The 25,674-nt window shown below is 43.9% G+C and overlaps 1 protein-coding gene across 1 annotated transcript in view; it reads left to right on the forward strand.

Moving 5' to 3' along the window:
* Positions 1-25,674, forward strand: part of SHC3 (SHC adaptor protein 3) — a 418,135-nt gene that overhangs the window by 130,303 nt on the left and 262,158 nt on the right. The window contains exon 2 of the mRNA XM_069227563.1: positions 902-972. Coding sequence (XP_069083664.1) covers positions 902-972 — 71 coding nt within the window. The remainder of the gene's footprint in view (positions 1-901; positions 973-25,674) is intronic.

The raw sequence follows: 25,674 nt of genomic DNA on the forward strand, positions 1-25,674 counted from the left end.
TCATATACAAATTGTTATAGTTATAAGCTTTATTAATTGATTGCACATCATATGTACATATGTGTTTATTTGTTTGTCATTATTAACATTCCCGTATGAAACATTTACAATGTAGTGATGGCAGTATGGAAAACATTTAGTGTATGGTGGTTGCCATGAGGCTGCACATACACAGTTACCGTACTGAGTCAATGTGACTGTTGTAAGGATGGCATTAGTGAAAACAGACTCATATCAAAATACCACGCTCTTAAAGGTAGTGTGCCAAACATACAACCTACATATTTACAGCAGTGTGTGGGGAGGGACAGCCATCACTCGTGTTTCTTTAGTTGCAACATATGACACTTCAGAGCCACTTGGTCAGAGGGCATAGTTGATGTGACTAGTGGTAGGCAGTTCATATGAAATGACCGAAAAGGTAGAATTACCTGAACTTGGAGGCAGTACACAGTGGCGTGTATGTGACTGAGAGGTTACTGTAAGCGGGTCTTGGATGCTCATGTGGCAGCACTGCTCCTATGTGGTTTTGATTGATATTTAAGTTTCACAATATTTATTGAGGATAAATGGTAAGCATGAATATCACTAGATCATCAGAATTGTTAGAATGCACCATTCAAGGTCTACCTTAGACTCTGCACCTCTAAGACCGGAGACATACTGCCATTAGCATGGGTTCACCTACATATTCAACTCAAGGGAAGTAATTCATGAATATTTATTACGGACCTACAGTGTGGGACAAATGTGCCCTCCTCGCCTTGCTCCCAGTTGAGTGAGGCCCCAGAATTCAGAAAAACAACAACATTTTAGTTAGCATTACCTATTTGCATGCAAAATATTCTATATTGTGTAGGACAGTTAATTGGTAGTAACACAGCTTTTCTCTGTTTTTCAGTATTTGGGGTGCATTGAAGTTCTACGCTCAATGAGATCCCTCGACTTCAATACAAGAACACAGATCACAAGGTAAGGTTCTTGAGAATATAATGCATTTATTCACTAAGCACAAAATGGGACTGCCATGGAAGTCCTTTAAGATATGGAAGGAGAGGTTACATATATGCAAACAGCTGATGACAGGTAACAATCAGACATTTGAGCAGCTGAATGAGCCAAAAATGTTTGTATGCTTCTTGGAGCAAACTAGATACTCATGTGTCCCAGCTGTCTCCTACATCCAACATTTGGGTTAGCCTGTCACTAAGTGGTGTTACTTGAAGAACCAATAAGTGCACTGCAGAAGTGTTTCCACTCACTCACTAAATAACCCTCTTCTTTTGTCTGTTTGATAAAAGCTATGTGCTATCCCTAGCCAACTACAGTGACTTACCCACCTACACATACTGATTTACACAGAATCATATGCTTCCTCTGTTGCATTAGTGACTGCTGTCAATCCTTGTTATTCCTTTGCAGCCAGGGTTCAAGCCATTTGCTTATTGGAGCTGCTGAATCTAGATGGCCCTCAAAAAACTTGCATCAAATGTCTTAATCAACTGTCATCCAGTGCATGCATTCAAGCATCCTCTGAGCAAAGGGGATAGAGGGCCTCTGAAGAGGCATCTTTGAAAGATGCAGAGCTCAGAACCCACTCTAATATATCAAAAGACATAGGCGGTCATTCTGACCGCGGCGGGCGGCGGTCGCCGCCCGCCATGCGGTTACCGCCGAATGACCGCACCGCGGTCAAAAGACCGCAGCGGTCATTCCAACTTTCCCGCTGGGCCGGCGGGCGACCGCCAAAAGGCCGTCCGCCGGCCCAGCGGGAAAGCCCCTGCAACGAGGAAGCCGGCTCGGAATGGAGCCGGCGGAGTTGCAGGGGTGCGACGGGTGCAGTGGCACCCGTTGCGATTTTCACTGTCTGCAAAGCAGACAGTGAACATCTTTGTGGGGCCCTGTTAGGGGGCCCTCTGCACTGCCCATGCCAGTGGCATGGGCAGTGCAGGGGCCCCCAGGGGCCCCACGGCACCCGTTCCCGCCATCCTGGTTCTGGCGGTGGACACTGCCAGAAACAGGCTGGCGGGAAGGGGGTCGGAATCCCCATGGCGGTGCTGCAAGCAGCGCCGCCATGGCGGATTCCCTGGGCCAGGGGAAAACCGGTGGGAAACCGCCAGGGTCAGAATGACCCCCATAATGTTTAGAACTTAACAAAACTTCGTCCATTGAAGAGCTGTGTTTCTTGTTTCTAAACTTGTCTCAGCTGAAACGCTCAGGTCACTCCCATGTGGCATAAAGAGTTGCTCTGGAAATACCGGATTGTACGTTAATCTCTCCTCTGGCGCCAGACAACTTCTTCTTAGCAGACTGTCCTTCCTTTTACAAAACTGGACACTCGTTCCTCAGATCTAAAGGCTGTGAAGCTGTACTCCACATATTAGTCTGTCTGGATCACAGCTTCACAAGGATCTCCTTGAAGGGCTAACCATGATCTGGAATATCCCAAATCTCATGTTCCAGTGGAAAATCAGTACTGATTGACCCTATTGCTCCCATTTGTTCAAGCCTTCTGTACTGGAGACCTTAAGAAATGGTAATCATGGAAGATGGAGAAATGAGGATAAAGTGAGGATAAAGGGTTCGCTGGTATATATTCCCCAAGTGTATAACAAACATAAGAAAGGTGTAGCAAACCAATGAAGAAAGAATGTAAGTATGACACACATCCTGAAAAAAGTAATGTTGATTTGAATAAAATACGCTTACCTACAATTCATGTCACTTCAATAGCCCGTCCTGTAATATTTAAGTTCAATAATTGTTTGAATGGGCTCAACCAAATTTGGGAGCTCTTATTTCATTGATAATCCCTAATAGGTGGAAGTGTACAGGAGATAACATTATCTAGTGAGTTACTCAAGGTACATTTAATTAGATGTGCCCCTAATATTATGAAAAACTGTTCGAGTTTCAATGTTGGCTGAAACATATTCGCTCAGAGGATGTAGAAGTACTTGTGAAGATGGATCAGTGCCTTTCTCAGGACATGGGGTCCCGAAAGACACCCTACCATAAATATGTATTGACTATGGTGCATACAAAAATACTTGCTTTTGTAAATGGTGAGCCTCAGATACTACCTAGTAAGAAGATGGTAGGATTCAGTGTCATACTTATATTCCTGTTTTTTACAAACACTGAATGCCATTCAAAATGCGCAGAGTGCAAGCACTTACCCATGTCTATCACTGCCGACCAGAAGTGTATTATGCTTCTAAAGTGGAAAAGTAGGCCAATGGTCCGATCTTACCCTAATTGAAAGGGAATCAGGCCCAGTAGGGGAAATTGAAGGCATATTCTTGTAATCAAAACTGGAAGAGGTAATCTTATTAATTGATTGAATGGAATAGTTTCTATTGGGGTTTCAATAATGGAAGTTGTTGAAAAGGAGAGAGACATTTGTATCTGTCAGTTTGTGGTAGACATCATGAGATGCCTCAATTTTGACAGCTTCCATCCTCAATCTATAAGGGAAAATTTCCATTGATTATTTTTTGTGATTACAGGATAATTGCTTGATGAGAATTGACTTTGAGAGATAGGCTGACACATAAGTAGGTAACCCTCACAACATCATCTAGTAATTCAGGAAATGACTGTAAGTAGCAATCATGAGGCTTTACTACAAACGTACCCATGAGTAGAGAAAGATCAATTGCATAACCACATACAGAACTATGTTTAATAATGTTATGAAGGTCATGAACAATGTAAGAAAGTGGATTAATATTTTGGGTGCGAGGGACACCACCTCAAGAAATAATTTCAAAGTCATTAAATAATCTCAGCTCAAGCTCCTGGTTGCTATGGAACGGGGCAGACAGGCTTAACTTAGGGCACTGTGTAAAGAATGTTTGCAGTACCCAAACAGTAATATAGTCAAAACACCAAACAATAAAAATCTCAAACTGAGTTATAAAAATAGAGTAAAGTTGAATAAAAAGAATGGCACCAAATTCTAAAAATTCTAAAAGGGGAACCGGAGATAGAATTTTTTAAGATGTAAGTAATAATAACAGAAGTAGTAGGTCGGTATTTATGCTCAATTTCTGGTTGAATGCCATTAAACATGGGTTGGATACTTCAAGTGGGTTTTTCTCAGTCAAAGATTTTACCTTCTGACCTTTTTATGGAGCTCAGACACCTCTAAAGTGGCAAGCCTGAAGCTATATCTGACAAAGTTGCATCAAAATCTGACACCTTTGCCGGGAGGTTTGGAAGTCAGCTCAGTAGGTCTTGGAACGTCAGACATTTTCTAAGTTCTAACTTTTCAGGTTTTCTGGAGCAACTCCCTGGGTCACTTCTAAGGCTTTCAGAACATCAGGGTTTTAGGCTGCTGCAGTTAGACTACACATAGTAGGCCCCAAACATATTTTCTAGGCCAATCATGTGGACGGCACAAAAGGTGCTGTAGTCCACAGGTGGCATTTAACTTCCAAGCCCTGGGTGCATTTTCCACAACATATACTAAGTACGTATGGGCAGGTTAAGTATGTCCCTCAGGGATAAGCCCATTTAACCATACTTAAAGAGTGTTTACAGGCATGTTACTCCTACTTAGCAAGGGTAAAGTGCACAGTGTTCTAATGCCAGCAAAACAGGTTTGGTAAAAAGACCAACAATCTGTAATGACCATGCAGAAAAAGCAGAATTGGTACAAACAGGGATTGGCATATCTTAGTCTCTGTTAGTTTGACATTGTATATCTTTAAAGGGGGCAATAGCTTATGAGATTTGTTAGTACACACAGAAGTGTGAGTCTGATACCACAGCATTGTAAGGTTTACTACCAGTTAGGGCCAACTTCTTATGTGGCAGTTGTAGTGTATGTACATTTACCAGGACCACTAAATCCATTGACCTTGGCTTGGAACACTGGGGCAACAAAACACACAAATCACAGTTTGGACAATGTGATCTAAAGGATCACATGTCCCTGTGATTTGGGATGTGACATGATTACCCAAAAGGTTTGTATCAAGTTATGCAACACAGAAGGAATATCCAGTGCAAAAGGAATACAACACACATGATTAATCAATTCCATGAAGTAAGCCATACTGAACAAGATCTAGAATGGGTGTTCATTAAAAAACTGTGGATTACAAGTTCTACAATAAATAGCACCAATCAGTTATTAGAAAGAAAACAAAGATGGGTGTATATATTATGCACACATTTGATTGGTTTGAATGATGAGATCCCTTGGGCACAGATAAGTAACCAGGGACTTCACAGAGTGATTTGTGATCCCTATGGATATAGGAACAGAAATTTGCCATTGCATATAAGTTTTCTTAATATGTGAGGGGGTAGTTCTCAGTAACTACTTTACTCCGTTGCTTGCATATAAATGTTGGGATTAATGTGCAACATTTTGGTAGTATTAATAACTTTTATCTTCAACCTAAACACATTCAACGAAGTTCAGCCAGACATACTAAATATATGTTTTTTGAAGGCAATAAGTCATTGTTAATGGAACTGCCTTTAGTTCTGCCTTCTCCAACAAGTACCTCATGAGCTACTGGTTGCTCTCAATTTAACTGCAAGTAGTTCTCCTGTGTGTGCAGCCCATACTACTAAATTAGAAGCTTTTGCTTTGATGAATTAGTACATGTATGTCGGAATTGAGAATGCGTATTTGAGATTAAAATGTATATATTTTCAAAACTCATAAACTAATGTTTGGAGAAAAGTGACTGAATTACCAAAATATATTTAAAACGGATATTTGAGTCCTAAATCATGTGGTGTTAGGGGGACCTATTTCTGATGATAATACCTTGGTCCCATGGGCATTACAGCTATGGCTGTCAAGTATTATCACTGTATAGTCATTCCAATTGGCATTACGTTAATGCTGGCAGCCCTTTGTTGATGTAATGGGGTGATCAAGTATTGTAATTACACATGTGGTGGCCACTAATGTAATCTTGTCTGCTGTGGTCGCTATTACAACATTATTATCATTATTAGCTCAGAATGCTTTTCACTGAACCAAAGTAGCTCTTGTTATGTGAAAGGTCGGTGACCCCTAGTGTAGTTTAATGAGAGGTAGACAGAATCAACACAAACCTTTCTTTGAGTCTGGATGCCTATTAGACATTGTTTAGCTATCCTGATTAGACCTTATTTAAGCAAGTTAACGTAGCTCTCAGACATACAATATTATTATTATGATATTAATAGCTTGTTGTGCCTATTTCCTTACACAAAGAGATATATGGACTATGGACTACTATGTGCCCCTCTTACATGGTTGGATCACATTTGATACATATGTGTAATGTTACACCTCTACTTAGAGTGATGATATCATGCGCTTTAGGCAATTCCCTCCTGGGAGTGGCGTGTGGAGCACGCACACTAACTACAGAGCCTCTGACTGCTTATAACTGAGAGGTGTCCTGCATTTAGCAAATTACAGGTGGTGGAGACCAGAAGGCGCACTAACTGGCATTTTTCCCTTGGCAAAGTATGTGGGTAATGTCCTTGCATCTCTTAACTATTTCTTTTGATCCTCAGTTGATTCATTTTACATTAATTAAATAAATGGCAAGACTTCTTTCTGTACACAACCTATTCTAGTAGTTTAACTACACCCAGCTAGATGCCTCCCCCCTCCCCCAGGGGGCCCGATTCCTCCTTAAATTAGGGTAAGTTATAGCTACTGTCCTTTCTTTACACTTTAGGTGTTAAATACACCATGCTGCTTTGCAGTGATATACATGAGTAAATGCATGCTCAGCGGGCATTTTGTTTGGCAATCTGTGTTTGTAAAAAACACATGCATGTAAGTGACTTTGACTCCCATCTATTTCTTGCTAAGAATTACTCGATGCTCACCATTTACAGCAGCGAGTGTTTGTTTATGCTGTGTGGTTATGATAACACTATACTTTACACAAAACGCAACGCACATTGAGGGGGTGGGGGGGTTGTTAGGGATCCTAGGTCAGGAGGAAGGTCACTGACCCAAACGGGCTTCAGTGTTGTGTGAAATATGTTGAAAAAGTAAGAATGACAGTAAAATAGTTGCTTCCCTTTACATGGTTTTTAATCATATCAGAAACGCTGTCATTAAAATATATCCCCTAACTAAATGTTACTGTACTCTCATGAGAATTTTGCTGCAACTGACTGACTGACATGGGACAAGCATGTGCTTCTTTTAGGAAGCTTGAGAGATGGTAGGCTGCTGCGCTTTAGTCTGCTGTCTTCTCCTCTTGATGGTAATCTGGATGATGCATTCAGTAGGCTTGTTTAATGCTTTTCAGGCTTTGATTTCAGTTGGGTGCTTCCTTGATGGAGACATTCATAAAACCTCAGCTTTAAAACAATGGGTTATAAGCTAGTATTCCAGACAGTCACCCATGGGCATTCCTTGCTTGAGATACCCCACCATGGCCTAACAAGTCCCATCTATGCAACCATATTGTTCAGAGTGCACAAGGCTTGCCATGAGAGGTAATAGGCTATCACCTGAATTGTAACTGTTCTTTTAATAATAGCATATGGTATTGATGCCTGCTGTATTCAGTGTTTATTTTCTTATTAGAACCTAAAATGAGTATAGCTTGGGTGAACTCACTTGGAGTTCACCTTTATCAAACACCTCATGGCAAAGTGGGAATCCAAAAGAGATATTTTACAGTCTTCCTGTATTCTCAAATGAATTCCCCATGGGTGCTATTTTCCTCAGGAAATCTTACTTAAAGTAAAAGTCTCTGCTTCTATTACAATGTGATCAAACACTACATGCCCATCTGGTGCTGCTGATGATCATCTAATGTTTTGCATGTCCTCAAAGCAACCTTCATTCTAGTCTCTGAACTCTAATTGTGGAAAGGGTAAAACATGAAATATACTTGAACTCTTTATTTGACACTGAAAGAGGATAAGATTCGCTACCTTGTATTTCTTATAAATGGCCACAATAAAGCTTCAATTATTTAACTATTCTGTTTTCTCCTGTCAGTTGCCTTGAGGTAATGTCTTACCAAAAGAGGTTTCACACCCTTTTGTACTTCTGAAATAAATATTCAATGATGCTGTTCGGGCGATATTACTTGCAGGTGTAAGAAATACAAACACACAGAATAAAAGCTTTGTGAATTAGATCTGTGAGTAAGTATGTCCTGGTACTGGAAATTCATGAATAAATTATACAGGAGTCTTGAGTAGCAGACAAATTCTTAGATTAAAGACTTTCTGATTCAGGCCCATAGCTTGCAAACCTATTAAATTTTGATTGGCTGTGAGTGGTTTACTCCACCAGTAATGTTCGATTTGTGGATGTCACAAAAGAACTGTGGATGCCACCATAAAAATATTATATCTGTGGGTCGTTAGAACAAATTCAGTCACACAGGAACCCTAAAGGGTCATTTCTGAGCAGAGTAAAATTGCCACATCACCTAAAAAACTGAGTAGTTTCAAATGTTGATCTCTGTGCTTCACATATTAAGTGTTAGCAGACATTCAATGACCACCTGGTGAGCGTGATCTTTTTCAGCCCTAGATACTTTCTGCAGATTGATGTTAAGGGTTAATTTTCATCACTGTAAAGAGCACTATCCACTTTTAGATGGTTCTCAGATGTCTACAACTAGGATTACATAACCTCAAACAAGAACTGAAAAAGTTAAGTTTAACAGGCAAATTGGGCGAGATCAACCTAAACTCTAAAAACACTGAAATTGGCTGTTTGTGCTTATCAGCACCACTGGAAACCGTAACACAGCAGAAAGTAACATACATTTCTGTTTTATTAGTATGGAGGTGGCACTGACAACCATTACTGGTCAATGTCAATGGCTCTCATCTATAGTGTCAATTAATCATAGTCATCTACATAAATAGATAGATAGCGTGACTGCATAGAATATTGAGTTTTTAATAGTGTGACACCTACATATTGTGTCAAGAATATCTCTAGCACAAAAATATTGTGTCAGAGAATATTGTAGTCAAGAATGTAATTTTTTTGTTTTTGTATGTACTATAGTTTTAACGCCTTCCCTGCTAGGCCTTTTCCCCCCTCATGTGCCAAGCCTTTTTTTGGCTATTTGGGGCGCTTAGGCCTTCATAACGTTTTGTCCACATAAGCTACTTTCGCCAAATTTGTGTCCTTTTTTCCAACATCCTAGGAATTCTAGAGGTACTCAGAATTTGTGGGTTCCCCTGGAAGAGACCAAGAAATTAGCCAAAATACAGCTAATATTATTATTTTTTTTAATGGGAAAAAAGGGATGCAGAATAATGTTTGTGTTTTTTTCCCCTTAAAACGGCATCAACAAATGGTTTGCGGTGCTAAAATCACCATCTTCCCAGCTTTCAGGAACAGGCAGACTTGAATCAGAACACCACATTTTCAACACAATTTTGGCATTTTACTGGGACATACCCCATTTTTACTATTTTTTGTGCTTTCAGCCTCCTTCCACTCAGTGCCAGAAATGGGTGTGAAACCAATGCGGGATCCCAGACAGCTAAACATTTCTGTAAGGTAGACAGAATTCTGAATTCAGCAAGGGGTAAATTGTGTAGATCCTTCAAGGTTTTCCTACAGAAAACAGCTAAAATAAAGAATATTGTAATTGAGGTGAAAAAAAGAGCAATTGTTGTCCACGTTTTCTTCTATAATGTTTTTCAGCTATGGCAGATTTTTTAAAGCAATATACCTTTACGTCTGCTGGACTCTTCTGGTTGAGGGGATATAAAGGGCTTGGAGGTTCATCAAGAACCCTAGGTACCCAGAGCCAATAAACGAGCTGCACCTTGCAATGGGTTTTCATTGTATACCGGATATACAGCAATTCATTTAGTGAAATATAAAAAGTGAAAAATAGGTATCAAGGAAACCTTTGTATTTCTGAAAAGGTCACAAGATAAGGAAGCAGTGGTTATTTGCACATCTCTGAATTCCGGGGTCCCCATACTAGCATGTGAATTACAGGACATTTCTCAAATAGACGTCTTTTTTACACACTGTCTTACATTTGGAAGGAAAAAATGTAGAGAAAGACAAGGGGCAATAACACTTGTTCTTCTATTCTGTATTCCCCCAAGTCTCCTGATAAAAATGGCACCTCACTTGTGTGGGTAGGCCTAATGCCCGTGACAGGAAACGCAACATGGACACATCACATTTTTACATTGAAATCTGATGTGTTTTTTGGAAAGTGCCTAGCTGTGAATTCTTCCTCTAGCTCAGCCAGCACCTAGGGAACCTGGCAAACCTATATATTTTTGAAAACTGGACACCTAAGGGGACTTGTGGGGCTCTCAACGGGTTCTGTTATCCAGAATTTTGCAAACATCAAAGTTTGGCAAAAAAACACTTTTTCCTCACATTTTGGTGATAGAAAGTTCTGGAATCTGAGAGGAGCCACACATTTCCTTCCACCCAGCATTCCCCCAAGTCTCCCAATTAAAACAGTACCTCACTTGTGTGGGTAGGCCTAGTGCCCACGACAGGAAACACCCCAAAACACAACAAGGACACATCACATTTTTACATTGACAACTAATGTGTTTTTTTGGAAAGTGCCTAGCTGTGGATTTTGGTCTCTAGCTCAGCTGGCACCTAAGAAAACCTACCAAAACCCTGTGCATTTTTTAAAACTAGACACCTAGGGGAACCCAGGATGGGGTAACTTGTGGCGCTCTCACCAGGTTCTGTTACCCAGATTCCTTTGCAAACCTCAAAATTTGGCAAAAAAACACTTTTCCTCACATTTCGGAGATAGACATTTCTGAAATCTAAGAGGAGGAACAAATTTCCTTCAACCCAACATTCCCCTAAGGCTCCCAATAAAAATAGTACCTCACTTGTGTGGGTAGGCCTAGTGCCCACAGCAGGAAACGCCCATAACACAACATGGACACATCACATTTTCCCAAAGAAAACTGACCTGTTTTTTGCAAAGTGTCTGGCTGCGTGTTTTGGCCTTCTGCTCATCCAGCACCTAGGAAAACCTAGCAAACCTGGACATTTCTGAAAACTAGACACCTAGGATGGGTTAATTTGTGGTTCTGATTAGGTTCTGTTAATCAGAATCCTTACCAAACCTCAACATTTGGCTGAAAAGTTTTGGAATCTGATGGAAGCCACAAACTTCCTTCTACCCAGCGTTCCCCCAGGTCTCTCAATAAAAATTGTACAGCGACAGGAAATTCCCCAAAACACTACGTGGACACATCACAATTATCAAATATAAAATTACCTGTTTTTGCGGGGGTGATGGGGCACCTGCGTTTTTGGTCCTGGGCTCAGCAGCTATCTAGGTAACCCTACCAAACCCAGACATTTCTGAAAACTAGATACCCGAGGGAGTCCAGGGAAGAGTGACTTGCATGGATCCCGAGCGCTTTCTTACCCAGAATCCTTAGCGAACCTCAAATTTAGCTAAAAAATAAAATGTTCCTCATATTTCTATGTGGGATCACCGCACCTGCACAAATTTCCTACCACCCAATGTTCCCCTCAGTTTCCCGATAAAAATGATACCTCACTTGGGTAGGTGGGCCAAGTGACTGTGACAGGGAAGAGCCAAAAACATGTCGAAATTGAGGGGTAACCAAAGCGGGTCCAAAAGGGCAGTTTGGAAAAAACATTTTTAGGCTGACAAGTGGGGCAGAATTGTTATTGGTATACATGCGACAATGCTAGGTGATAGGAATTTTGTGGATTCCTGCAGATTCCGGAAGGTTCTAGCTCAAAAATGTGGGGAAAATGTGTGATTTGAAGCAAAGTTGGAGGTTTGCAGGGCATTAAGGGTAGGAAAGTGGTGTGGGTTGCATGTCAAGCACACCACCCTGGACTCACACAGATGTTTAGTTTTCAGATGTGTCTAGGTCTTGTAGATTTTTCGACATGGCAGCGTCCCAAAGTCCAAAAAGTGCAGCCCTCACTATTCCAAGTGGGAGGATTTTGAGAGTTAGACAAGCTCTCATGGCCCAAATGTAAAACCAACACCCAAAATAATCAAATGCCCTCTTGCTTGCCGTTGGGATAAGATCTTTTAGTGTGCGGGGGTAGAGCTGAAAGACTCTTACCCCCTTTAGTTGGGGTGGAGGCATAACCATGCCCATACTGGTTGGTAGCCACCAGCCCACTATTTTTTTCCAATTCCATGACATCTAGTAGGCTTTCTTGCCCTCCTCCACCCCCTGTGGAGTGGATCAGGGGTAATTGCCCCATCTGCCCACCGGTGGGCAGAACAACTTTGTCCCCTTTTATTTGGGGTGGGGTTATGGCCATACCCCCATCCTCTTTTTTTTTAAAAAAAAGCAGATGGGCCTTACAAAAATAGGCCTATCTGCCCCCAAGGGTGGAGGGGAGAAATGGCCAACAGTAATGTGCCCCCATGGTGTGCAACCCTTGCCCAAGAGGCTGCACCCCAAACAAAACACACGCCAATCCCTGGTGCCTAAGTGTCTTCTGCCACCCCTGAGGGCAGATCGGCCTAATAGAAATAGGAGTCCTAGGAAAAACTGCAAGAAAAAAATCAAAGGGGCAGTGTAGAGATACCCTGACCTCCCAGGCCTGGTGGTCGGGTCTCAGAGGGACCCCAGCGGCCACCAACACCTGATACATGATAGATCTGCTTTATATATAAGGTGGGTGTTGGCTGTGGTGGTTGGCCAAATGCTGTGTGCAGTGGAAGATTGGCTTCATATATGGTAACAAAATATCACTTTATGTTAAAAAAAACTAGAAATTCACTGAAAAAACAAAGGTTAAAGTAGAATTATAGTCAGGCAAAATGTTCAGTAACAATGTAACATGTTAGACTCTAAAAAACACAGAAGTTCACCAGCTAGATTTATCTCAAGTAACTATAACTCTGGCCCTAATGTAACTCTAACTAGTAAATAATGAAACAATTGACATGATTATTAGTCAATTAAATATTCAATTTACAATACATTTTTTTATAAATAATAAGATTACATTAAGCATAATCGATTGTGGTCCCCACCCTTTTGATTATCACTCCCAGTAACACGTTACTACAACATCAGTAAGTAAATAAATAAAAATAATTACATATTTTAAATTACACACTATGCATTTACAAAACAATAACAATTATACTAACCATACAAACACTTCAAATTAATATCTTTACTAATATGTATCAAATTATTAAAAAACAATATTTTCTTATGACTATATTTAAGTAAACAACAATACATAAAACAATTTTATTTAACCACTTGGGTGCCCAGGACATAACGGTTATGTCCTCGTCAGTACCGGTTGGGTGCCGAGGACGTAACCGTTACGTCCTGCACCCAGGCCTCAGAGGCAGCGCTATCGCTTTCCCCGAGGGCCTTTTTTACCCCCTCCCCTGGGCATGGATGGAAGGGGAATCCCTTCCCCTTCCACCCCCACCCTCCTACCAGTGACGTCTGATGACGTCAGCGTGCGATTGCATTTCTCTTCCGATTGGGGGGTGGGGCCAGGCAGAGAGGCATCCAAGGAAAGGAAAGGACTTTCCTTTCCTTTGATGTCTTTCTGAGCATTTCTGAAGCCCGATCGTGAAGCGATCGGGCTGCAGAAATGCCCACTAGACACCAGGGATGTTTGTTTTGCTTTGAAATTGGCATGAGGGGAGTGACTCCTTGTGCAAGGGTCGCTCCCCTGGGGGGCATTTTTTAATTAGGCCTTTGATTGGCCTATTTTAATGAAGCCGATCTGTCCCCGGGGGCAGAAGCCACTAGACACCAGGGATCAATTTTTTTCTATTTTTTAGACATGGGGAGTGACCTCTTAGGCAAGGGTAGCTCCTATGGGGGAGGGGAAAATTGTTTTAGGCCATTTCTGCCCCCTTGGTGGCAGATCGGCCTATTTTTCTTAGGCCAGTCTGCCCCTAAGGGGGGCAGGAACTACTAGACACCAGGGATTTTTTTTATGTCAGTTACACGCAAGGGGAGCGACCAATTAGGCAAAGGTCGCTCCCTTGGGGGTCACATTTATTTTAGACCATTTCTGCCCCCCTTGGGGCAATCAGCCTATTTTAATCAGGCCGATCTGCCCCCCAGAGGTGCAGAAACCACTAGGCACAAGGGATTTATAGATGGGGAGCGGCCCCTTAGGCAAGGTCACTCCCCTGGGGCCAATTTTATTTTAGACAATATCTGCCCACCTTGGGGGCAGATTGGCCTATTTTTCTTAGGCCAATCTGCCCCCAAGGGGGGGCAGAAACCACTAGACACCAGGGATTTGTTTTTTGCCAGTTTCATGTAACAGGACCAACCCCTTAGGCAAGAGTCACTCCCCTGGGGGGAAATTTATTTTAGGCCATTTCTGCCCCCCTTGGGGGGGGGGATGGATGACACAGCTTCCTGGCTCAGGTGGTGGCAGCCGATCAGATCTCAGATAAGATCTGCCAGCTTCATGCATCCTCTGCGGTGTGATATATACATTTTTGTAACCCCAGTTTTTCTGAAACTACTGAACAGATTTACACCAAAACAAGAAAAACACTCTTTCTAGACCATGATCTAGTTTTCTGCCAAACATGGTGTAAATCTGTTTAACAGTTTAGGCTATGTCTAAAGTTCCTATGGAACAATTAATGGGGAAATGCATTTTTGGACCCCCCTTTTCATGTGCATATTAGTCAAAATGTAGCACTTTTTTGGAAAGTTTTGTGGAGATTCATCAAACAGCGCCAAAGTCAATGGCAGGACAAACATGGCATTTCCTATGGAAACACAATCCTAACTATAACTGCCCAGTGGCGACTGCCACTGGGTAATGTATATATGTATACATTATATAAATAATTGATTTATTTGTGCTGCATAATGCAGCACACATAGAAAGAGGAAAAAAACAATGAGAAAAAAGTTATTTCTCCTTGTTACACTCCCCTGGGGAGGTGCACATTTTGACGAATTCCCAGGTTTACAGATCCTTGTAAATCTAGAAAAGTGTCAAAACCCATGGGTGTTGCATGGGAAAACCCACTGCAGCACCCATGGAACGCCTCCTTGACGTGAAGTAAGGCAATGCAGCTCTTTGCTCTTCCTTGTCTTACTTCATATCTATGAGACCATGGTAAGCTACGCAGGGTGGCTTTATGTCACCTCATAGATATGATTGAAAGCCCTGCACTGCCAAAGCTCAGAAAAAGTGACACTCCGGCTGTGCAGGCCTCTTGTAATTTATCTCTCATGGAAAAGCAAGTTTACAATATGGGTGAAGGTGAAGCTTACTTGGCTTGTAGCGTCTGGTGATGAACTTGCTATGTGCCTTGATTTTGAAGAATTCCAGGCCTTTTTTCTTTGATTTGCTGAAAAGTTCCATCCTATTAGGAGAAGTTGTATTCCCATGTCATTTTAAGATTTAATGACAGCCTGTTTATGGCGGAATGCCAAAATGTGTTACGAACACGATAAAATTATTATTCAAGGAGGCCCTGAACGATTTGTATCTGTTTTTTCCAGTTTGCGCCAGTACCTTTGTAGGGCTGCATTTACTGCAAGTGGTTGATCAATTAGCTTAAGTGCTAGCTGTATCTGGTCATGGCCTGTTGAATTTAGAAGCCTGTGGAGTGGTTTATAAAGTTTCTTGTGACCCTCATTGAGCCAACTATGGGGCTTGCTTGGATTGCTTCAAGAACATAGGTTAATGATGGAAGGAATTTTATCCTTATTACCTTAAGCAGTGGTGTTAATAATGGCTCCCCATGATGTTGCGCTACTTTTATAAATGCATATCTTAAAGATGCTGACCTGCCTTCTAGCTTGAAATTCCACTTCTAAATATTCGTAGGATGCAGCACATGCACTCTATTTACTGCCCAGTTGACAAGTAAGCTCATCACTGTGGCAACTTGAAAACATCAACACCTGTGTCAACTCGTGGTTGACCTCTAATTTATTTACTTCACATTATATAAACATTGTTTTAGAGTGTGTATTAGGCTTACAGAGGTGAAATCTAGAATGAGTGTGTCCTCAACAAACTGAAGTATATGCCTCAGATGCTCATTCAGCTTTGTCAGTCCCACTCTTCAATTAGATGCAGTCTTCTCTATATCTGCCTCATGTACACTGAATAAGGCTGTGGGTAAGAGGCCTTTACTTATGAATGTTTTATTCTCAAGGTCCCATCAATCTCCATTTTCACTCATATCCTGTTGTTGGAATATAATTTAACCATTGCTCTTAATGTTTTTAGGAATTATCCAACTGTTCAGTTTTGCCCAGAGCAGTCCTCTATTGATGGTATCAAAAGTTTTCTTAAAGTCTATAAAGCATGCATATAGATTTCTGCCATTTTGAAATGCATTAAAAACCAGTAAGAATAGTGCCACAATATTGTTAATAATTCCACATTCCTTCCTAAAACCAGTGGATCAGGTCGGATGCCCAATCAAGCAATTCTTCAAGTACCAATGAGTCATAATATTTTGAATCCACATTCACAAGGGCTATACGCCTGTAGTGTTCTGTATTGGGTACAGATAGGATCCTTGCGTGGATGTCAAAACATCAAATACCTTATACACCCTTTCAGTTATTTCCAGCCAATAAATAGGCTTGGTTTTGAAGATTGCTGGTAGCAGCCCATTTGGCCCCTGTTGCCAAATCATTTCTACTTTTATTTATTATTGTGAGTAATCATTCATGTTTTTTCCAATCCAGTGATGATATAATGCCCTGTTTAATTTTGTTTCTCGATAAAATAGTTTGGGCAGTTGCAAGTGTAGTATTATCCAATATTGAATCTTCTTCCAATGTGAGATCTTCTGCTGCATACAGTCGTGGCTCGTTGCGCTAATAAGGGGTGGGGGCGGCGTGAGGGAGGGGAGGTGGCTGGTTGCGTGGAGGTACATTTAATTATTTAAAAAAATCATAAAACGTATTTTCCCTGCCTCCGCTCAGAGCAGCATCAGGATTGGCAGGGAGCGCCCAGCCAGGGCACTTCCAAGCAGACTGAGAGCCTGTGCTGGCTCTCCCCAGCCCAGCAACTGTATTGCTGGGCAGAGGAGAGCCTACTGCGCATGTGTGTTTGGCCGGCCCAAGACGGCTGGCCTAACACACATGTGCTTTGAGAGGGAGTCCCCCTCATTGCTAGTCACCCCCATGGCCCGCCCCTTTCAGAATGAAAGGATAATAAACTATTTTTGTTCTGAAAGGTTTGCAGCGTCTGCTGCTGGCGGGGGAGAGGGGGTGGAGGAGGCAACGCTCCTCTACCCTAATGGAGGAGCCGCCCCTGGCTGCATATAAAGCTTTTACATAGGTTTGTCAATCTAGGGCATTTTAGTTATTGCACACTGTGATGGTAATTCTATTTAACTACTGTCAAAATGTGCTTGTATGCCAGGAAAAGCTGGCTCAATGGAGGAACACCCATTGTTTTTCTAGCTAGATAAGTTGAATTTGTAGCATTGTTGTTACATTTTCTGCAGCAGCTCCTTTTTAATTGGTTTTAATGCCAATCTTGCCAATCTTATTTTTTTAGAGAGTTTCATTTTTACTGTCTCAATTTTCCTGTGAACCATGTAAGAATTAATTATCCTATGTGATGAAGGTTGCTGCGTATTTGCCTGCAACATGGACTCAATTATGTGAGTGATTTCACTGCATGTAGCAGGATTACAGGAATTGTTGTTTTTACAGACGGTTATCAGGAACCTATAAGGTCTAATGCAATGTTCATCACTCAATCCCCCAATCTTATTTGCACATTTAAGCACTATTTTATTCTTTTTGCATTTTGTGTAACAACTTCCATCCTTGTATTTTAAATACTTGGTATCATAAATGTTTATATGCTTAAGCTAATTGTTTGTTGGAAATAGTCGCTTTCTAGTTGATGTTCAGTTTTGAAAGTTTGAAACATATTAACTAGCTAGATGGGCTCAATGGTAAAATCCAACACAGACTTCCACCTCTGGAGGTGGGGGTAAAAGCTGTTGGTCTATCTGCTGGAAGCCACTCATTGTTCTGATCACCACCATCCTTGGTTTGTGACCTCATTTGTACTGGCTTTAGGACTAACCAGTGCGAAAGTGCTTGTGCTTGCTCCCATAAATCATGATAACATTGGCTGAACTCCAGTTGGCAGATTTAATTTACTTATAAGTCCCTAGTGAAATGCACTACATGTCTCCAGGACATGTAAATTAAATACTACTTGTGGGCCTTCTGCACTGGTTGTGCCACCTACCTACAGACCTGCCAACTTCAACAAAAATCACACTGTGTGAGGAGGGGTCAGGGCCTTGTGGTGAGAAGTACCTAAGAGGCACTTTTGCCCCCAGCCGGGCCCCAAGCCCCCTACTCTCTAAAAATACCCCAAACGCTTGCTGAAGTTTTTGACGATGTTCTGGAGTGTAATTTCACACCCATTAATCGACATCAGCAGTGGAATACCTCCCAAAACAAGCTGAAAACCACAGTTACAGTGGTTTTCAGCATGTTGTCCCTGCTACTGTGTGATATTGTCTCCTCACCGGGTGACTGTGTGATGGGAGCAGATGTTGTGCGTCAAACATTGGCACCAGGTGAGTTGGCAGGTCTGCACTTGAGTAGCCCTCTTAGCATGTCTCAGGCTTGCCATTGCAGAGCCTGTGTGTGCAGTTTTACACTGCCATGTCGCCCTGGCAAAATAACCCTTTCCTAGGCTCACACCTTCCCTTTTTATACATAAAAGTCACCCCTAAGGTAAGCCCTGGACAACTGAGGGGCAGGGTGCATTGTATTTAAAAGGCAGGACAGGTACTTTTAAGTTTAAAATTTCCTGGTAGCGAAAAACTCTCAAAGTAGTTTTTCACTACAGCAAGGCCCATCCCTCCCATAGGATAACATTGGCATTACGTTATTACATCTTCTAAGTGTAATTGACAATCCGGAAGCGATACATTTGTCAAGTTTGGTGTCCCTGGACTCACAATTTAAAATCACAGGTTATGGTGAAGTCAAATTTTAAATTGCAGTTCTGAAAATGCAACTTCTAGAAAGTTGGCATTTTCTTACTTTAGCCATTTGGTACCTACTGCCTGTCTCCAACACACATCTGGGGTTGGGTAACAGCTGGGCTTGTGCATTTCTACTAGGCAGCCACACACAAAGGGAGTTTAGGTGTGAGTGACAGACCATCAACATCGTAATGGTACATCCTGGGCAAGATGGGAGGAAGGGGCTGACACTTACTCCTGAAAGGGCAGTGTCCTGCCACACAAAAAAGAGCTGCATACCCCCTGCTGTGAGTCTGGAGCCAGGGCAGGAAGGGAGGACCTCTGTGCACTTTTAAGACCTTTCTTTGAAGTCTTCCCCAATTCAGAGGCACAACTGGGTATAAGTACTGGACATCTGACACCACCAACACAGTACACTTCCGGACCTCTAGTTACTCTGCCAGGAAGGACTGCTGTGCTGCTGGAAGGACTGCCACTCTGCTGAGCTGCTACTCTGCTGAACTCCTGCTACACTGAGGTGACCTTCTGCCTGCTTCCCTGTTGCCTGGGGAAGATGAACTGAACCTGCAACCCTCCATCTTGAACCCAGGAACCAAGAGTGAGTCAAAGGGCTAGTCTGCTGGGCTCCTCATCTGAGCCTAAGGGACATAACAGGCTCCCCATGGCTCCTGGACCCATCTTCAATGAGCCTCTGACCCACAAGAGGCACCGCCCAGGTCCTGGTCCCTTGGAAGTGGTTTTGTGGCTCCTTAAATCAAGCTTTTGAGCTTTTCATGACCACAAACGGTCCACCTCGCAGTAGAATGGTGCCACTTGTCCGAAGAATCAGTGCATGCCCCTGCAATTTCGTCTTATCGCACAGCAAGTACAGCGGTGCACAGTGATGCCAGGTCAACTCCTTGCACCCGCGGATCACCACCAGTGACACTGTTCTCACTCCTGGTGAACTTCTTCCATGCAAACAGGACTCTTGGCTTGATTCTTGAGAAGGTAAAACTTCATCAGGACTTGTTTGGGACTCCATCTGACCTATGCTCCATTGCGGTCAGCCCGAACGTTTGGATTTCACCTAGTCTAGCACAATCTTATAGCCCTGGTTGGCACTTTCTGCTTTTAGGCACTATAACTACGTTTAATCATTACAAATTCATATCTTGACTTTTTTGTCATTTTGCTCTTGTTTTTTTATTAAATTAAGATGTATTTTTCTAAATAGGTGTGGTATCTTTGTGGGTGGTGTTTTAACTATTTTACTGTTCAAAGTGTTGCACAAATACTTTACACATTGCCTCTTAAGTTAATCCTGACTGCTCTGTACCAAGTTACCAGGGAGTGAGCATGGGTTAATTTAGGGTGTGCATCTGACTTACCCTGACTAGGATGGTAGTTCCAGCTTGGACAGAGTACATACCTCTGTCAACCAGAAACCCAATTTCAAACATTTTCCATGTGTAACTGAGTGACTTTCCCTAGACAAAATAGAATCAGATTTTATCTGAATGGGTGTTGAGTTCACGAGCTGTCTTTTTGGAGCGATTTGATTCATCAGGCAAACAAGACAATCAAACAAGAATGACATTCTGTTCCACACATTGCTGACATGAAAATGTAATTGAATAGTGCAAAGGTCTTTTCTCTCCTTTATTTAAATAAAAGTTATTATCAGTTGAATCTTGAAGAAAGTTGTAGGTACATTACAACCTTTTCTACAAACATTGGTTTGTTTTGAAACAAAAGACTTTGGCCCTCGTTATGAACTTGGCGGCAAACACCACCGACCGCCATGCTGACAGCCAACAAAAGACTGCCAGTGGCGGTGGATGGCATACCGCCATATAATGATGGCAAAAATGGAATTTGCCAAAAATTGTCAACCTCCACCCACCGCCAGGGCCAACAACGGCAGAAATGCAGGACACATCGCTCGCCACCGCCACGCAGTCAACCCCCCCCCCACCAAATAATGATGCACAAATCAGCGCGGTGGTCAGGGAAAGTAGAACGACTATTGACGGTACCAACCGCCGCGATCAGCAATGGGAACTGCCAACAACAAATGCACATATTGGCCGATTTGAAAAGCACACACCTGACACACATCCACACCACTATAAAACACACACATACACCCCCTACAATCCTCTTCTACGCCAATAGCACAACACATATTGGCACCCCAACACGCACACACTGAACAAACCATCACACAAGTCACACACAGAAAATCACCACTAAAACACAAACACTACACACCCACCATCACAAACCATACTCCCAACCATACAAAAGCACCCTCACCAACTCATCTACAACACACCACCCACAACACACACTATGGCACACCCTAAGCACCCCCGCTTCACCGGCAGGGAGCTAAGGACCATGGTGAACGAGTTACTCAGGGTCGGGCCACAGCTACTCGGGGCACAGGTGCAGCAGACGCCCTTGGCCAGGAAGATGGAGCTATGGCAGAGGATTGTCTACAAGGTCAATGCAGTGGGAACCCATCCACGCACAAGGGATGACATCAGGAAGAGATGGAAAAACCTGCAGGGGAAGGTGTGCTCCATGGCATCACGACACAACATCGGGGTACAGAAGACTGGCGGTGGTCACCCACCTCCTCCCTCCGAATACACTGACTGGGAGGAGAAGGTCTTAGCTATCCTGCACCCAGAGGGCCTCACTGGACTCCCTGAAGGACTGGACTTGGGTAAGTCAATGACAATATCTTGACAGTCACCACACCTGTAATGTATGTATTGCCCCATCCTTCTCACTACCACCATCCCTTCATCCTCTACCCAGCACTCAACCCCCAGACACTCCTACCCATGTTTCCAGCATGCCCACAACCCCCGTACATATCACTATCCAGCCCCCTGTGCACAGTCACCAACCCATGCATGTAATGTCAGGAGCACTATAACACCCAGAATGCACCACCACCCCTCACTAAATGCATCAAAAAGAACACAAAGGGGCCCTGCAAGCTACTACATGGGAATGTAACCACCAATTACTGCTGAGCACTGCTGCAAGGGACAAGAAAGTGCAGGACATCCTGTAGGAGGCTGGACTGGCTTGTAGTGAGTACCTAGGGGTACTTGCACCTTGCACCAGGCCCAGTTATCCCTTATTAGTGTATAGGATGTCTAGCAGCTTAGGCTGATAGATAATGGTAGCTTAGCAGAGCAGCTTAGGCTGAACTAGGAGACGAGTGAAGCTCCTACAGTACCACTAGTGTCATATGCACAATATCATAAGAAAACACAATACACAGATATACTAAAAATAAAGGTACTTTATTTTTATGACAATATGCCAAAAGTATCTCAGTGAGTACCCTCAGTATGAGGATACCAAATATACACAAGATATATGTACACAATACCAAAATATGCAGTAATAGTATTAGAAAACAGTGCAAACAATGTATAGTTACAATAGGATGCAATGGGGACACATAGGGATAGGGGCAACACAAACCATATACTCCAAAAGTGGAATGCGAATCACAAATGGACCCCAAAACTATGTGACCTTGTAGAGGGTCGCTGGGGCTATTAGAAAATAGTAAGGGTTAGAAAAATAGCCCACCCCAAGACCCTGAAAAGTGAGTGCAAAGTGCACTAAAGTTCCCCAAAGGACATAGAAGTCGTGATAGGGGAATTCTGCAGGAAAGACACAAACCAGCAATGCAACAATGATGGATTTCCAGTTGAGGGTACCTGTGGAACAAGGGGACCAAGTCCAAAAGTCACAAGCAAGTCGGAGATGGGCAGATGCCCAGGAAATGCCAGCTGTGGGTGCAAAGAAGCAGCTACTGGACAGTAAAAGCTGAGGTTTCTGCAGGAACGACAAGGGCTAGGAACTTCCCCTTTGGAGGACGGATCCCTCACGCCGTGGAGAGTTGTGCAGAAGTGTTTTCCTGAAGAAAGACCGCCAACAAGCCTTGCTAGCTGCAAGTCGTGCAGTTAGCGTTTTTGGATGCTGCTGTGGGCCAGGAAGGACCAGAATGTCGCCAATTCCGTCTGGGGACAGAGGGGGCGTCGAGCAAGACAAGGAGCCCTCTCAGAAGCAGGCAGCACCCGCAGAAGTGCCGGAAACAGGCACTACAAAGTGGAGTGAAACAGTGCTCACCCGAAGTCGCACAAAGGAGTCCCACGTCGCCGGAGGACAACTTAGGAAGTCGTGCAATGCAGGTTACAGTGCCGTGGACCCAGGCTGGACTGTGCACAAATGATTTCTGTCGAAAGTGCACGGAGGCTGGAGTAGCTGCAAAAGTCGCGGTTCCCAGCAATGCAGTCTGGCGTGGGGAGGCAAGGACTTACCTCCACCAAACTTGGACTGAAGAGTCACTGGACTGTGGGAGTCACTTGGACAGAGTTACTGGATTCAAGGGACCTCGCTCGTCATGCTGAGAGGAGACCCAGGGTACCGGTGATGCAGTTCTTTGGTGCCTGCGGTTGCAGGGGGACGATTCCGTCGACCCACGGGAGATTTCTTCGGAGCTTCTACTATAGAGAGGAGGCAGACTACCCCCACAGCATGCACCACCAGGAAAGCAGTCGAGAAGGAGGCAGGATCAGCGTTACAGAGTTGCAGTAGTCGTCTTCGCTACTTTGTTGCAGTTTTGCAGGCTTCCAGCGCGGTCAGCAGTAGATTCCTTGGCAGAAGGTGAAGAGAGAGATGCAGAGGAACTCGAATGAGCTCTTGCATTCGTTATCTAAGGAATCCCCAAAGACAGAGACCCTAAATAGCCAGAAAAGAGGGTTTGGCTACTTAGGAGAGAAGATAGGCTAGCAACACCTGAAGGAGCCTATCAGAAGGAGTCTCTGACGTCACCTGCTGGCACTGGCCACTCAGAGCAGTCCAGTGTGCCAGCAGCACCTCTGTTTCCAAGATGGCAGAGGTCTGGAGCACACTGGAGGAGCTCTGGGCACCTCCCAGGGGAGGTGCAGGTCAGGGGAGTGGTCACTCCCCTTTCCTTTGTCCAGTTTCGCGCCAGAGCAGGGCTGAGGGGTCCCTGAACCGGTGTAGACTGGCTTATGCAGAAATGGGCACCATGTGTGCCCATGAAAGCATTTCCAGAGGCTGGGGGAGGCTACTCCTCCCCTGCCTTCACACCATTTTCCAAAGGGAGAGGGTGTAACACCCTCTCTCAGAGGAAGTCCTTTGTTCTGCCATCCTGGGCCAGGCCTGGCTGGACCCCAGGAGGGCAGAAGCCTGTCTGAGGGGTTGGCAGCAGCAGAAGCTGCAGAGAAACCCCGGGAAAGGCAGTTTGGCAGTGCCAGGGTCTGTGCTAGAGACCCGTGGGATCATGGGATTGCACCAACAATGCCAGGATGGCATAGAGGGGGCAATTACATGATCTTAGACATGTTACATGGCCATATTTGGAGTTACCATTGTGAAGCTACACATAGGTAGTGACCTATATGTAGTGCACGCGTGTAATGGTGTCCCCGCACTCACAAAGTCCGGGGAATTGGCCCTGAACAATGTGGGGGCACCTTGGCTAGTGCCAGGGTGCCCACACACTAAGTAACTTAGCACCCAACCTTTACCAGGTAAAGGTTAGACATATCGGTGACTTATAAGTTACTTAAGTGCAGTGTAAAATGGCTGTGAAATAACGTGGACGTTATTTCACTCAGGCTGCAGTGGCAGGCCTGTGTAAGAATTGTCAGAGCTCCCTATGGGTGGCAAAAGAAATGCTGCAGCCCATAGGGATCTCCTGGAACCCCAATACCCTGGGTACCTTAGTACCATATACTAGGGACTTATAAGGGTGTTCCAGTAAGCCAATGTAAATTGGTAAAATTGGTCACTAGCCTGTTAGTGACAATTTGAAAGAAATGAGAGATCATAACCACTGAGGTTCTGGATAGCAGAGCCTCAGTGAGACAGTTAGTCATAACACAGGTAACACATTCAGGCACATTTATGAGCACTGGGGCCCTGACTAGCAGGGTCCCAGTGACACATACAACTAAAACAACATATATACAGTGAAAAATGGGGTAACATGCCAGGCAAGATGGTACTTTCCTACACATCCACATCTCTATTCTCTCACATACAGGTACCACCACCCATGCCCCTCGGACGGAGACGTCAAGGAGCACCAGTCCTCCACCTGAGGCGCCACTCAGGAGAGGGCAGAGGGATGTCTGGACACAGAGGAAATCCCTGACCCATTCCACAGTCCTGGACAGTCACCTTCCAGAAGCCCCACCCAGGACACCACCGACACCCCTACCACTCAGCCACCACCATCAGCTCTGGCCCAATGCCCTCATATCTATGTCTCCAGGCCACGGACTGACTGTCCACATGTACAGAGGCCCAAGTCTCCACCCACCACCAGGCAGGTTGATGAAGAGCCCAGTGCAAGTGGGACTGCCAGACCTGTGCAAGAGGCACAGGCACAGGGGGCTAGGGCCAGTGGGAGGGTATCAGTGGCCCAGGGGGGTGGCCCAAGGAAGGATGCTGCTTCCCAGGAAGTCATTGCTGAGGTCCTGGGAGCATACCACCATTCTCAGGACAGGATGGCCCACATCCTGGCCACGTTGGAGCAGAATCAGAGGCTGCAGGTAGCACACCACCAAGAGGCTATGGAGCAATGGAAACAGCTCAATGCCACCATGGCCTCCATTGCAGGGGTGCTGCAGCACCAGACCAACATCCAGCCTGAGTCCTCCACCCACCTGCAGGCCCC

Source organism: Pleurodeles waltl, chromosome 1_1 (assembly GCF_031143425.1).
Source record: "Pleurodeles waltl isolate 20211129_DDA chromosome 1_1, aPleWal1.hap1.20221129, whole genome shotgun sequence".
In the NCBI taxonomy this organism is placed as follows: Eukaryota; Metazoa; Chordata; class Amphibia; order Caudata; family Salamandridae; genus Pleurodeles; species Pleurodeles waltl.